At 38.3% G+C, this 13134-nt stretch overlaps 1 protein-coding gene across 1 annotated transcript; it reads left to right on the top strand.

Moving 5' to 3' along the window:
* Positions 1–293: 293 nt before the first annotated feature.
* Positions 294–12295, top strand: ARHGAP11A (Rho GTPase activating protein 11A). The gene is made up of 11 exons (XM_075712453.1): positions 294–422; positions 2945–3015; positions 3344–3440; positions 3966–4216; positions 4761–4921; positions 5034–5180; positions 7597–7764; positions 9009–9144; positions 9498–9606; positions 10398–10561; positions 10744–12295. The coding sequence occupies exons 1-11, from the start codon at positions 294–296 to the stop codon at positions 12293–12295; spliced, it is 2985 nt and encodes a 994-aa protein (XP_075568568.1).
* The last annotated feature ends 839 nt before the right edge of the window (positions 12296–13134 follow it).

Genomic DNA, 13134 nt, shown 5'->3' with positions numbered 1-13134 from the left:
CGCGATCGCCCGAAGGCGGCGGTGCGGGGCCCTGGCAGCGGAGGGCGGCCGAGAGGCGGCGCAGGAATCAGGCGCCGCCGGGGCAGCCCCTGCCGGCCGTTGGGCGGCCGGGGCCTGATTTCGAACGGCAGGCGGCCCAATCAGAGCCGCGGGCGGGGTAGGGCGCTGGGTTTGAGCCAGGCGGTAACCGGCGGCGCGGGAGCGGGGTCGGGAGGTGGCGATGGCGCTGAGCAGCGCCTGAGAGGCGGCGGGGGGCTGGGGAGCGAGAGGCCGGGGGAGCGGCGGGCGCTGGGATGGCGGAGCAGAGGCGAAGGCTGGTGCGGCTGGCGGTGCTGGAGGAGCTCCGGGCCTCTTACGGGATTAAGGTGAAGAGCGGGAGCTGCCTGGCGGCGGGCAAGCAGCCGGGAACGGAGGCCGCGGAGGTAAGGAGGGCCGTAACGCCGCGGCGCTCACGGAGGGCACCGGGCCGGGCAGCGGGGGAGCACGGCGGCTGCCGCTGTGGGAGCGAAGCTTGCACCGGTCTGAGAGGTGGTCTAGCGTCCCCGCTCCCCATTCTGGCATCAGCGGCGTTACCGTGACGCTGTTGCTCCTGCTAGCCCCTGACGGGGCAGAACCGCCCCTCGTGGGGAAACGTCGTGACCCCTGCAATGGGGAAAGTCGGTTTTTCTCCCTTTTCTTCAGCGAGCAAGTGCTCTAGGCGGGCGTCAGGGTAGCCATGTTGTGATTTAGTAAAACAATGGTTTAGTGATGCCGAATTCCCCCCGCCCGTTTAGGGCCTGAGTGTTGCCAGGCACAGCAGATGGTGAACGAGATGCGTTCCTCTTTTCGTGAACGGAGCTGATATTCCCTCAAACGCGTGTGTGGCTCTGCTCCATGCAAGAGCTTCTTGCACATTACAGTGCTTACTGTTACGCACTGTGGAATTTAAAGCTTAGCAATTGTATTATTTCTTGGAATACATAGCTACTGTGTAATTTCTAAAAGCTTTGTGTCTTTTATTTTACCTGATTCCTAAGATTTTTGGTTTGAAGGGCTTTATTTGCATAGTTTCTTAGTATAAGGTGTGACTATGGGTATTTTGGTACAGACAGATCTGGCCTTGATTTGCGTGTGCTCTGAGGTATGAAATCTGTCCTGTTATCTTAAATACCTACTTTGAATTCGTTGAAGGAAAAAAGTGTGTGTGTTCTCTCAGCACTCTTATTTAAAACTAAAGTATCATCATGGATGCCAGTTTGTACAACGTTAAAGTCCACTTCAGAACACCGATCTTCTGGTAGACTCTTAATTTATAAAGCACGGACCACTATCATGTCCTAAAAAAGATCCTGTGCAACTGATATGGCACAGAACTGAGCGTTCTCAGAATGAGCTTTCTGTAAGGCTGAGAAGATATTACAAAATGCTGCAGTAGCCCTTGGTCAATATAAGCCAAAGAAGTTGCAAAAGCACATGACTGAGTTGAGTTGTTTGGAAAGGGATAGAGGAAGTGTAAAGTTAGAATTTCTTCCCCCTTGTCAATATCAAGTATATGGTTCTACACTTTTTTCTTCCATTTGAAGAGAAGGTAATAAGAACTGTGAATAATATATGTATGTCATAATAAAAGATGTCTGTATAGCTGTCTGTAGTACTTAAATTTTATACAAGGAAGAAAATGTATATTTAAATAGAAACTGAGCAAGGTAGGAAAAGGTATAGAATAACATTTTTTTTTTTGCAAGTGGACATTCTACTTCTGTTGTGAGGGAAGAGACATAACTTTATTTTAAAAACTTAAATCACAACTTCTCATATCTCAAACAAAACCTAGTAAAGTGAGGATATCAGTTATGAATTTTAAATGTTGAATTACAAGCCACTGGAATTATCTATTACATAATCCTGTAAATACAGCAAAACATTATATTTTGGAGTTAATTATTTTCTTTTTGTACTTTTGGTAGCAGCCTGGAATACAGTGGCAAATGTGTTGCTTCTCTTTCCTTATCATGTTATGTTTGTTTTCTGTAGGACAGATAAGCCCAAGGTGGCCTAATGGGTTAGTTATTGATTAACTGTATTCCCAATGTGGTCAGCACTTTGAATTTCAGGTATAAATGACCAAGAGTTTGCATTTATCTCTGATAATGAGTTGGGCATGATCCCAGTCCTCTTCTGGTTGGGGGAGGGGCTGGCTTGCATGTTCTGTAAATATAAATAGAAAAGAGGTGGGGCAAAGAAATAAAAGGACAAATGGTTACACTGAAATTTGGGCTTTTCTAAATGAAACAACTGTGCAGTATCCTCGTATAAACATTTTTAAAAATCAGTGAGCATCAGTACTAATGACTGAAGAAATGCTTGTTTTCTAATATGTAACAGATACTCTGATGTCTTGCTATAAGGCAGTAGAGTTATAACTGCTTCTTAAATACAAATGCTAAATATGAGAGTTCAGAACAGTTTTCTAGACTATTCTGTTTTGTTTAATCCTCTCTGAAATGGCAATCTTGAGTGCCTCAGATGAAGAAAAAAATTTCTTTAACAAAAAAGTTATTTCAAACGTGTTGTGTTGATTTTTAAGAAAAACAGGATTTAGTCAATTTTAAAAGGTAAGGTGAGATTTCAGAACAGTCTGTTTAATACCCTTACTGATTTGGGGGCCTTACAGGAAAACTGACTCCTTGTTTAAAAAAAAAAAAAGTGCAAAACATACTGCAGAAAACCTTTCTATTCTTTCACAGTAATCTAGGGTGTTACCTGTAACTAGAATTGGCATAGGCTCAGATATCTAGAGATGATAGTGCTTTCCTGACAATACCTCTTATCTGTCTTATCTGAAAGACTTTGTTTTTTGTCTTGACTACCTCCTGTTTGTACTTTGGAATACATGCTTTTCTGTAATATGTAGTTGGTAATCCTATCAACTTTTGAATAACATGAATTGAATTTTGTATTTTAGGGTAAAATCTTTGGAATATCTTTTCATGCGTTACCACAATCACTTGTGCCAGAATATGGTTATATTCCGAGGTAAATTAACACTGTATATTTAGATTTACACTTACTTTGCTTTCTTCATAGTATTGAACTGATGTCAGAAGAGGGAACATAATATTTATTCCAGGCATGCTAAAGCTTATGGGGGATGTAAGAATAGTTTCAGTTGGGGAAGGAGGGATGCAGAAGTTAGGTGGGGAATTCAGAGCCACAGCTATCATTCAGTTGTATTTCTTTATACTTCTTGTCATTGGGGAAAACTATCCTGTATATTAAGTTTTATCTATTCCTAATGAATTTTTTTCTGGAAAAAACAAGCTTTATTCTGAGTGTCAGAAGTATGGTACTGTTCTTTCCTCAGCTTTCTTGTTGATACTTGTGAATATTTGGAAGACCATGTTCATACCGAGGGACTCTTCAGAAAGTCTGGATCTCTTGTTCGTTTAAAAACTTTAAAGGTATTCTCTAAAGCCTTTTTTTTTTCCCCCCTCCAAACAAGCTACATTTTACTTGATCATCTGCATGTTTTAGTTTTTGGACTCTTTTCAGTCATATTTGAGTTTTAATATTGGAAGTAGACTGATAACATTACCAGGTTTAGAAATGAGAGGACATCTAGTCCAGAAACTGGTGAACTTCACCTCCCTCCCCGCCCCCTCCCCCGGGGAAATTTTTCAGCTTTCTACTTGTGACTAAACAAACTTGTTAGCAATTATGCACACTGGATACTGTGAGGATATTTGTTTAGCAATGTTCTCCCAGAACGATGCATACATGGGAAACCTGTAAATTAACACATGTAGCCTGGCAGCATTGTCTGTGTCTCTTTGTAGAGACTGTAGTTATAACATGACAGGGCTGAAACTAAAAATGTGGAAGATGTGACTGTCTTTTCTGATACGGGCTAGAAGATTAATGCCTAAACTTAGAAATCTGGTGGTATGTTGAAGACTTCAAATCATGTTTCTTGTGAACAATTTCAGAGTAAACTGGATCAAGGTGAAAACTGTCTCTCAGCTGCACTGCCATGTGATGTTGCAGGGCTTCTTAAACAGTTCTTTAGAGAGCTGCCAGAACCCATCCTTCCACCTCACCTGCACGAAGGCCTTTTCAAAGCTCAGCAGCTAGGAAGTGAGAAGAAAACTGCAACTGTGTTGCTGTCTTGTTTGATGTCCGACAGAACAATTAAGGCTTTGAGATACTTTTTCAGCTTTCTGAGAACTGTGTCCCTAAGGTCAGTGTAAAGAGAGTGCTTGTAAAAAGCTCCCAAATCCTTTAATGACTTCTCTTTACAGGCAACTGCTGTAACTTTCTGTGAGTGGTTTGTGACTTTAAATTTTCTTATCTGCAGTCATTCGCTAGAATTCAGTCATGGTCTTTCATAAATCCAAAGTGTTTTCTTTGTGAAACCTTATTTTGCTGGAGACTTGACTTTGTTCCATTCTTTCATAGCTGTATTCCTAATTCTTCTTTGGAAAGCAAAAGGAGTGACTGATAAAATTAACATAATCTAACTGATACCTTGCATTTCCCAAAACTGACCAGGGTCTGTAACTTCTTGATTTCAGTAACATAGTTATGTGGTTACCTAGCTTGGGGTACATAAGTCTACACACTAATCTCAGTATGTGAGCACTCAAGTGAGTGACTTTGTGGTTTGGGGTTGGTTTTTTTTTTTTCCCCCCAGCTGTATTTGTTTTATTTGGTCATTTCTTGCTACACTGCTTATGTCCTGATAATTTGTGTAAAAAAACAAAAAACAACCTTTTCTTGTTAAGATCCAATGAAAACAGAATGGATAGCAGTAACTTGGCAGTGATCTTTGCTCCCAACCTCCTGCACTCGAATGAAAATGAAAAGATGTCAGCCAGTACAGAAAAAAAAATTCGCTTGCAAGCCGCTGTTGTGCAAACACTTATTGACCATGCAGCAGAAATCGGTAAGATGATAAATGTTTATGAAAATGTCTTGTTGCACATACTTGTATACAGCTTTTCTTTTCAACTTCATAAATAACTTAAAAAAAAATATATATTTCTCAACTAATTCAGGACAAGTACCAGAATTTATCTTGGAAAAGATTCCTGCAATGTTAGGTGTTGATGCCTTTCAGTCTACTCCCTCACTGTGGGGCCACGAAGACAGTGAAAATGAATCTCCCAGTGAATGTAAGAAGAGGAGGCACCGAAGTGTTGGGGGTAGGTATGTTGTATGAAAGTTTCAGCAACTAAAATAGAATTATTTTGAGACTTCAGGTATGCTGATCCTAAGCAGTTGCTTCTTTCACAAGCAGAATAGATGCCTATGAAAATTGATTTGCAAAATCTATATAAGACTTCAGTAATCACATCACTTTATTGTATATTTACTCCAAGTTTATTCTAGCATTGTTGTCTATCAAAGAAGCTATTTTGCTTGTGTCCAGATTTGTGAAGCCAGATTAATGTTCCAGCTTTTTGTTGAGTCAAGTTCAGATCCTGTTGCAGAACACTGATAACGTAAAGATTTTTGGTGGGTTTTTTTAATTATACTTGGACACTGAAAGATATTGCATACTTTGATAAGTCAGGTCATGAGAAGGCAAGGATAAAAATGGCATGTGTGTTTTGAATTAGAGTAACTAATTTGTGTTTGAAGTGTAACTTTCAATTGGATATTATTGGATACCTTGTGATCTGATATCATGGATCTGTTGGGGGGGTTTTTTTTGGCAGTTTAGCTATTCAATAGGGTGGGGTTTTTTGCCAAATATGGACAATCAAATGGTATATTCTCTGTCTTTCTGCATTCTCTTTGAGGAAATACTATGGAATATGCATGCTTGAGTTGATTCGAATCCACTATAACACTGATCTTTTATGTATTGCTATAAAAATGAGTATGTATTTAGCTCATGTACCTGGAATGTTAAACCTGACAGCAATTGAAATTAAGTCTTTATTATTGTATATGTTTAGCGAAGGCATGTTTTTTGTGCGTAATATACTTTTCCACTCTGAAGAAGGGAGATCATCCTGGAGTTGCAAAGTGATAAATGTTTGTGAATGTTAAAATTTTGAGAAGCAGTTAGAATTTGCTAATTCTGTGGAATAGACTCTGGTAGTAGGCAGCTTCTATTCTTTCTCCAGATGTAGTAAAACATAGTATTACTACACTTTATCTTTTTTCAAAGATGAGTTTTTAAACTACTTGATATTTGCCAGACACCATAAAAGAAGTATCACAGGCTTGTAGTTTGCTAAGCTTTGCTATGAACACATGGAAATACAACTGTAGGTTGCAATAGCACTTAATAAAAATACTTCATTTTACACTTAAGAGCAGGAAAACCAGTAAAACCTCATGCTATACTCTGGTTTTAATTTTGCCTTTAAAAAAACCCAACACCCCAAAACACAAATGCATAGTTCATGGGAAACTTGTACATTACTTCTTTGCAAGACCAAAATTTCATACTTCTATTTGGGCCTGACTTCAAAGGTCTAGAAGCTTTTCAGCTTCAAGGCAACTGTCCAGTGAAGTGAGAAAGTCTGTGAGACTTTCTGTGAGTAAGACTTCAGTGGATACCTGCTAGGTTTGCCTACAAGAAATCAGAAGGTGTATAATTTTATAGTGACCAGTAGAATTTTCTACAAGAAACTTCTGCTCTCTGTGTGTGAATCTTTTTTTTTTTTTTTTTTCTTAAGGAGAATAGAATTTGTCAGCTATTATGAAAGCAGCAAAAACTATGTTGGTCTGGACTATGGTTTTCTTTACATAAAACAACCATTTAAACTGATTTGCTTTATTTCTGTCTGAAAGAATACAAGTTAAACTTGAGTTGAAAATAGAGCAAGACAAACTTCATATTTAAATTTGATTGCTCGGTGTGTCTTGCATTTCAGATATTGTTAGTGGAGCATTGAATAAATTTAAATCTAACAGAACACCCTCCACTACACCTCAACAAGACAGAAGCGGTAGGTATTGGTGTATTTGTATTAAATGAAGCCCATGCAGTATCTTCTGGATTTGTCAACTATATTCCACAATTTTTTTTTAACTGAAGAACTAAACTTAGTTGAAGATAAGTGAATATGTTTAAATTGTTTAAAGCTTTGAATATAGGTACATATTTACTGAGGATACTGCATTTACTGTAGTTCTTGGAGCAGCTACAATCACTGCAGCAGTGGGCTGTGCGGTTCTAGGATTACACAACTGAACTTGTGCTTTTTATCTAATGCACACTAAGGCTTCAGTGCACTAGTGCAGCATTTTGTCATCTTGAGAATGAATTTGCCAGGACTGAAATTCTTTCACTTTTATTCTGTCTCTTAAACTTACAGAAGATGACTATACTTTTTTTTTCTTCCTCCTAATACCTATATTATTTTATTAATGTGTGGTTTTGGATTTTCCTTTCTGGTACTCCAACTTGCAAAAAAACCCAACCAAATAAAAAAAACCTCTAAGCTATACTGATCGCTTTGCTTGTTCAAAATGCATGCACTTTGGCTGAGCTTTTACAACAATTTTCTTTCAGAGTTTAAAAAAGCCAAAACAACTGTTTATATGTTAGTAAACTCTCAACAATTTGAGCTGTTATTGCAAATTTGGTTTTCTTAATTTCAGTCCTTTCATCTGTGACTCCGGTGGTTCTTACTCCAAGTACCAAGCGTAAACTTCCAACTGATTGCTCTCAGGGCTTGTCCAGCAAGAAGAGACGATCTTTTAAGCATAGCTTTGCTTTTGAGTTGTTACCGAGTAGCATTTTTAACAGCAGCTCAACACCAGCATCAGGTACAGTGCCTTCATTTTTCCCTTGCTGCTTGAAGAGGTTGTTTATGGCTTTTAATTTAAATGTAGAGTCTTTTGTTCCTGTTAGGCAGTCATTGATAATCTTCACTTAACAGTGTTGCTTGCACTACTTTCCTGTCTTAGTAAATAGTCTATGTTTATGTTCATCAGTGATTGTCATGTCACATGGATTGAGCAAAAGCAAAATTCTGTTTTCTGTTATATTAATCTCTCAAGTCTGCAATCCTGTTATCCTTTCAACTTTTTCAGTCTCTCTGTATCACCTAGATTAGTCGCGTTTCTGTCTTAGCACACAAACCCATGAAGACTGCCTATGCTTCCAACCTCTTGAAAGTTATGGCTTTCTTCTGTCTCCTAAATACTTAAATAGCTGGTCTTAGCTCTAAGTGAAATGTAATTGTTGCTATTATAAAGGTTTTTTCTTGAATCCAGTCACCTCTTGTTTTCACTAGATGCTAAATAATCTCAAAATTCTATAGGAAAAACTTTTACTTTTGTTTGACAATGCTTTAATACCACTTCATTCTACTAGAGTGCTTCCAACTGTCAGGCTCTTCTGCAAATCCTATTTTATTTTTGTTTAGTTCCTTAATGTGCTGCCAACTGAAATTAGAGTAAAAAGAAATGTCTAGATTGGCTATGTTTGTTTTGTCTGAAGACCTTTGGGTTTTTTCCCTCAGTTGAGTGGTATAAAACTTCTTGCATTTGTTTATTAAATCATTTCTTTCTCACCATGAAATTCTTGTCTCTATGGATGAGCAAACCAAAGCAATGACATTTTCTGAAGATAGTAGTAATGCATCTGTTTCATAAAAAAGTTTAGTAGTAGAATAACAACTTTCATTTATTGTTGCTTTAACTGTTCTGGCTAGGTATGAAAAAAAAGCACACTGCAAATAATATTAGGACTGAATCTAATTTTTCTTAAGCTCTTAAATTTGAGGAACTGATTTGCTGATAGCAGTGTGGAAACTTAATTGAGGCAGTGATATCAGTAGCATGCAATTAATTGCAAGCTAGCTGCTTCTATGGATGCTACAAGAAGCAGTTTCATTTAATGTTAAATAAAAGTGGAAGTCAAAGTAATTTCAAGCCAGCACTCCACAAAATAAGCAAACAAATCTGTGCTGTTTAAAAAACTATTCTTTATTGTATTAACTGTTAAGTCTTTATCTGAAAAAATGTGACTATTTTAAGATCATGTAAATATGATTTTGTTTGTGTAGTTCAGTTTGAAGCAAGCCCTTGTGTGTCTCTTGAGTCATCACAAACCTCACTGTCTCCTTCAACTGTTGGTGAAAATCATCTGTCTAGTACAGGAAACAGAAGAAATAAAAGACATGCAAGCAAAAAATTATACAGGTAATTTGCCTTAGCTCTCAGAAACTAAAGATAAATTGGAAAGGTAAGTCTACACCCCTTGACTAGTGATGTGTAAAATCTCAATCTGTCTTTAAAACGATCCTTTTTGGTGTTCAAAAAATGCCAATTTTTATAGTAATCTTAAAGTCACCAGATCTTCCAATGTGGCAAGATGGAGCTCAAAACAAAATAAGATCTGGTATAGTAGCCTCCTGTGCCTATTAAAAAAGCTTGGCAAGAAGGCAATAGAAGAAGTAAAACTAGAGGAAATAACCATAAATAAATGTCAGGATGTTTTCATTGCCCTCCTAAAGAGTTTTTTACATGTCACTTCTTCCCCTCTGTCGTCTCAGGGCTGAATCAGGAAAGACAGGTTGTTTTTCTCCAAAGATTAGCCGCAAAGAAATGGTTCGTAGGTCGTTACGCTTGAAGTTTGGTTTGGGGAAAAGCAACAGAGAAATAGTAAGTATTCTGCTTCTAACCCAGTCTTCTTGTTACTGTGCAAATTCTAAGTTTTGGGCACTGCTTTTCAGTAGCAGGAAGGACTTACCTGGTAATGGAGGGATCACAGTGTAACTGGACCTGCTATCAAGTACAAGAAGCCCTAGGTTTATTTTCACAGCAATAACTGATTAGCTTGTATTGCATTTGGCTGGGATGGGGCAAGAGGCTGGGGGAGGGGACAGCTGGGACAGCTCACCTGAATTGACCAAGGAACTATTTCATGCCATAAAATGTCATGCTCACCAATAAAACAGGGATGGGGGGAGTTCTTGCAAAGTAGCCACTGCTTAGGGGCTGGCTGGGCATCAGTCTACTTGTTGTGAGTGGTTGCTTTTGTATCACTTGTGGGGTTGGGGGTGTCATCCTCCCCTGCCCCTTTTGCCTTTCCACTTCTCTCCCTTGTCCTGCTGGGGAGTAGGGGAAGGGAGCAAGTGGCTGGATGGGAGCTGACCTGCCAGCTAGGGTCAACCCACCACACTTGTGATCAGCAGGTTCCTGACTGTTCCTGAAATGCTGATATTACAGTGCCTGCGCACAGAATCACTATGTTCAGAGTGCGGTTAAGCTTACCTTACAGTGGGTGGGTTGTTCCCTACCTAGGTCTACAGAGAATCGAAGGAAGATGAAGTACGGCCAAGAAAAGGCTGCTATGGCTGATTTGCATAGCCTTTTCCTGGAGGTTCCTCTGTAAATGCGATTCCAAATTACAAGTTTATGTGAAAGTAATTAACACCTTTTGTTTGTTCAAGAATATTGTATCAGGATGTGTGGTTGGTAATAGATCTGAAAATATTGGAAGGCGTCTTGCAAGTCAACAAGGTTTGGAAAGCAGAACTGAATGTGCAAAAAGAGATATACTCTTCAGCCCATGTGTCAGTGAAAAATTCCCTAAGAAAGGTAAGTATCTAATAGAGTATATTAGATGGGGAAAACTTTTGCTTTTGTAAAGCAAAAATAACTTTGTGGTTAAAGGTGTAGAAGCAACTGGATTAAAAAGTGCTTCTAGCTAGTAGGACAAAACTTACTTGAATGTTAGTGGCTCCTGGGGCAAAAGAATCGGTTTAGGACAGGCTTATTGTTTCTAGTGTATTTTAGGAGTTCTCTTCTGTTAGTTAAGCTAGATAAGGTACGTGATTTCAGTCACCAAATGTCATGGAATAATCTTACTGTTACAGATTCTCAGGCAATCAGCAGGAATGAGGGAATTCTGCCAGGACACCCTGAAACAGGAATCAGTTCTTCAGAATCTGTTTTGGTATTTGGAAAGCCACCAGTTGTTCCAGATGAATTCAAATCCACAACTATAAGCAAAGAGGACAATAGCTTAGATCTTTTGCTTTGTGAAGAGGAAAGTAATTCAACTGCAGAAACATTACTGAAAGTTAAGCAAGCCTTCTCTGCATCTGGAAGTAACCTTCACAATTTCATAGATGATACAAAATCTTCCTTCTCAGATGCAGCAGGTGAAACATTAAATGAAACTCTGTGTCTCACAGGGCTCACTCTGGAGAAAGAATTGTTAGCTGAAGAAGTTTCTGAAAAACGGGCAAATACAAAATCCAGAGCGTTGGTGCACCAATTTAATCAATCCTATGCTAGTGATAAACAGCAATCAAAAAAAGATGAAATTAAAGTTTTGGAGAAAAGAAACTTCAAAGCTTCTATTGAGATTGAACTTCAGGTCCCAAAACCAGATATAAAAAACATAACAGAACTTCCTGTGCCTCAAGTACTGGCCAGGGAAGACAAGCTGACCTCTCAGAACAGTTCATCAAAAGATGACTTAAACAAATCAGATTCCTTCAGAAGAAAAGAGGAAATAGAATTAACACACTTGCAAACAGCTGAAAACTGTATGGTAAAATGCTGTAATTTGGAAGAAGATACTGCTAAACTTCCTGTGGCGGGACAGCTTCCTACTTCACAGTTGCCTAAATCACAAAATGAAGTAGGCAACCAATACCTGCAAGCTGAAAACTCTGATAAAACTTTAACTAAACCATCAACTGTTTCTGACCATATACAATGGTTCAACAAGCTTTCATTAAATGATGAAAGTTCTGCAAGCAAAACTAAACCACCTCTTAAGTTTCAACGTACTCCTGTTAGGCAGTCGGTAAGAAGAATGAATTCCTTATTGGAGGCTAACAGAAGATCTGTAAGCTCTCAGCTGCTTAAAGCAAGTGATGTTGGTTCACCGCTTGTTAAATCTTTGAGCTATGATTCTGCACTGTTCTCCTGCACAGAAAAGCCCTCAAAGAATTCCATGGCTTTGCCACTCAGGAATGAAAGTACATATGACCAAGTTTCTATATCTCATAAGCAGCTAGACATAACATCTAAATCATGTTGCAGACCATTAAATCCATCGGACAAGCCTGATGTTTCTGTCAGAACTGCTGGAATCCATGAACAGAAAGCAACTGTTCATCCATCAAAGTCTGTTCTAGAAGATCTAACCAATCACGAAACAATGAAATCCAGTTTAAAAGTTAATGCAAACATGAATATTCCAGGTGCTGCCCCAGAAAAATCTATGATCACAAGAAGTGCTCCAGGAAAAGAAAGAGTTCGTTATAGAGGCTCTCCAAAGAATCCAATATCTAAAGTGAAACTGCTACCGACTGCAAAACCAGTAGACTTATAAGATCAAATATGATGGCTAAATGGGCTTATTGTAACTTGGTTAACCTTTGGAAAAATCTAAATTTGTATTATTATTTTTTTGGCTGTAATTATTTGTATTTTTGATTTAATTTTTAACTGTATGAGTCATGGACTTTGTACAAATAACAGTTTGGCTTATGTTGAAGTCTTCTTCATTTACTGAAACTTCTGTAAATGTTAGTCAGCTCATCCAAATGAATTTGACTTCTAAAACAAAAATAACCTGTTTTTACAAATGTCTGTGTTGGATCTCATATTTTATTATCTCAGCTTCTAAAAACATGCTGCCTCTCCCAAAACAATTTTTGCAGTATTTAGACTAAGTACCAAGTTTTTTAAAAAATTCTCAGACATTTAAAACAAAACTAACAGACACCTCAAAGAAAATGTCTTGATGCTGAGTATTGGTAGTCAAATTTATTTACTGCTTAGTTTTAAGTGTATTGGTATTTAAGCTGGACCTTACACCAGCTCTACTTCTTTTGAGACAATGGCTTTTATTTCTATTGGAGTAAACTGGGAGCATATTTTCCTTGCAGAGTGAATGAGTTATATTTTGACATGTGTGTACACACACTGGAGAATTATTAGAACGAGTGGAAAATAAATGTGCAGTTTATTCAAGAAGCGAAGTCTTAAAACTTCATCTAGCAATGTGTTCTGCAATTGGTACCAAGTATTTTCAGTTGTGAGCGTAAAATGTTTTATCTTAATATGAAAGGATGGTTTTAACTTATTTTTAGAGCAATAGAATACTGTTAACTAGATGGTGCAGGAGCAGGTTTTAGATGCTGATAATGTTGCAAGAGATGAATGTAA

Source organism: Pelecanus crispus, chromosome 6 (genome assembly GCF_030463565.1).
Source record: "Pelecanus crispus isolate bPelCri1 chromosome 6, bPelCri1.pri, whole genome shotgun sequence".
Taxonomy (NCBI): domain Eukaryota; kingdom Metazoa; phylum Chordata; class Aves; order Pelecaniformes; family Pelecanidae; genus Pelecanus; species Pelecanus crispus.
This window is presented reverse-complemented; position numbering and strand designations above follow the sequence as displayed.

What these genes read in the sequence shown, in the direction of transcription:
- ARHGAP11A (XM_075712453.1), top strand. Translation starts at nt 294, where the DNA reads ATGGCGGAGCAGAGGCGAAGGCTGGTGCGGCTGGCGGTGCTGGAGGAG. An exon ending in CGGGAACGGAGGCCGCGGAG is followed by an intron (nt 423 to 2,944) that starts GTAAGGAGGGCC and finishes TTTGTATTTTAG; the next exon opens with GGTAAAATCTTTGGAATATC. An exon ending in GAGGCACCGAAGTGTTGGGG is followed by an intron (nt 5,181 to 7,596) that starts GTAGGTATGTTG and finishes TCTTAATTTCAG; the next exon opens with TCCTTTCATCTGTGACTCCG.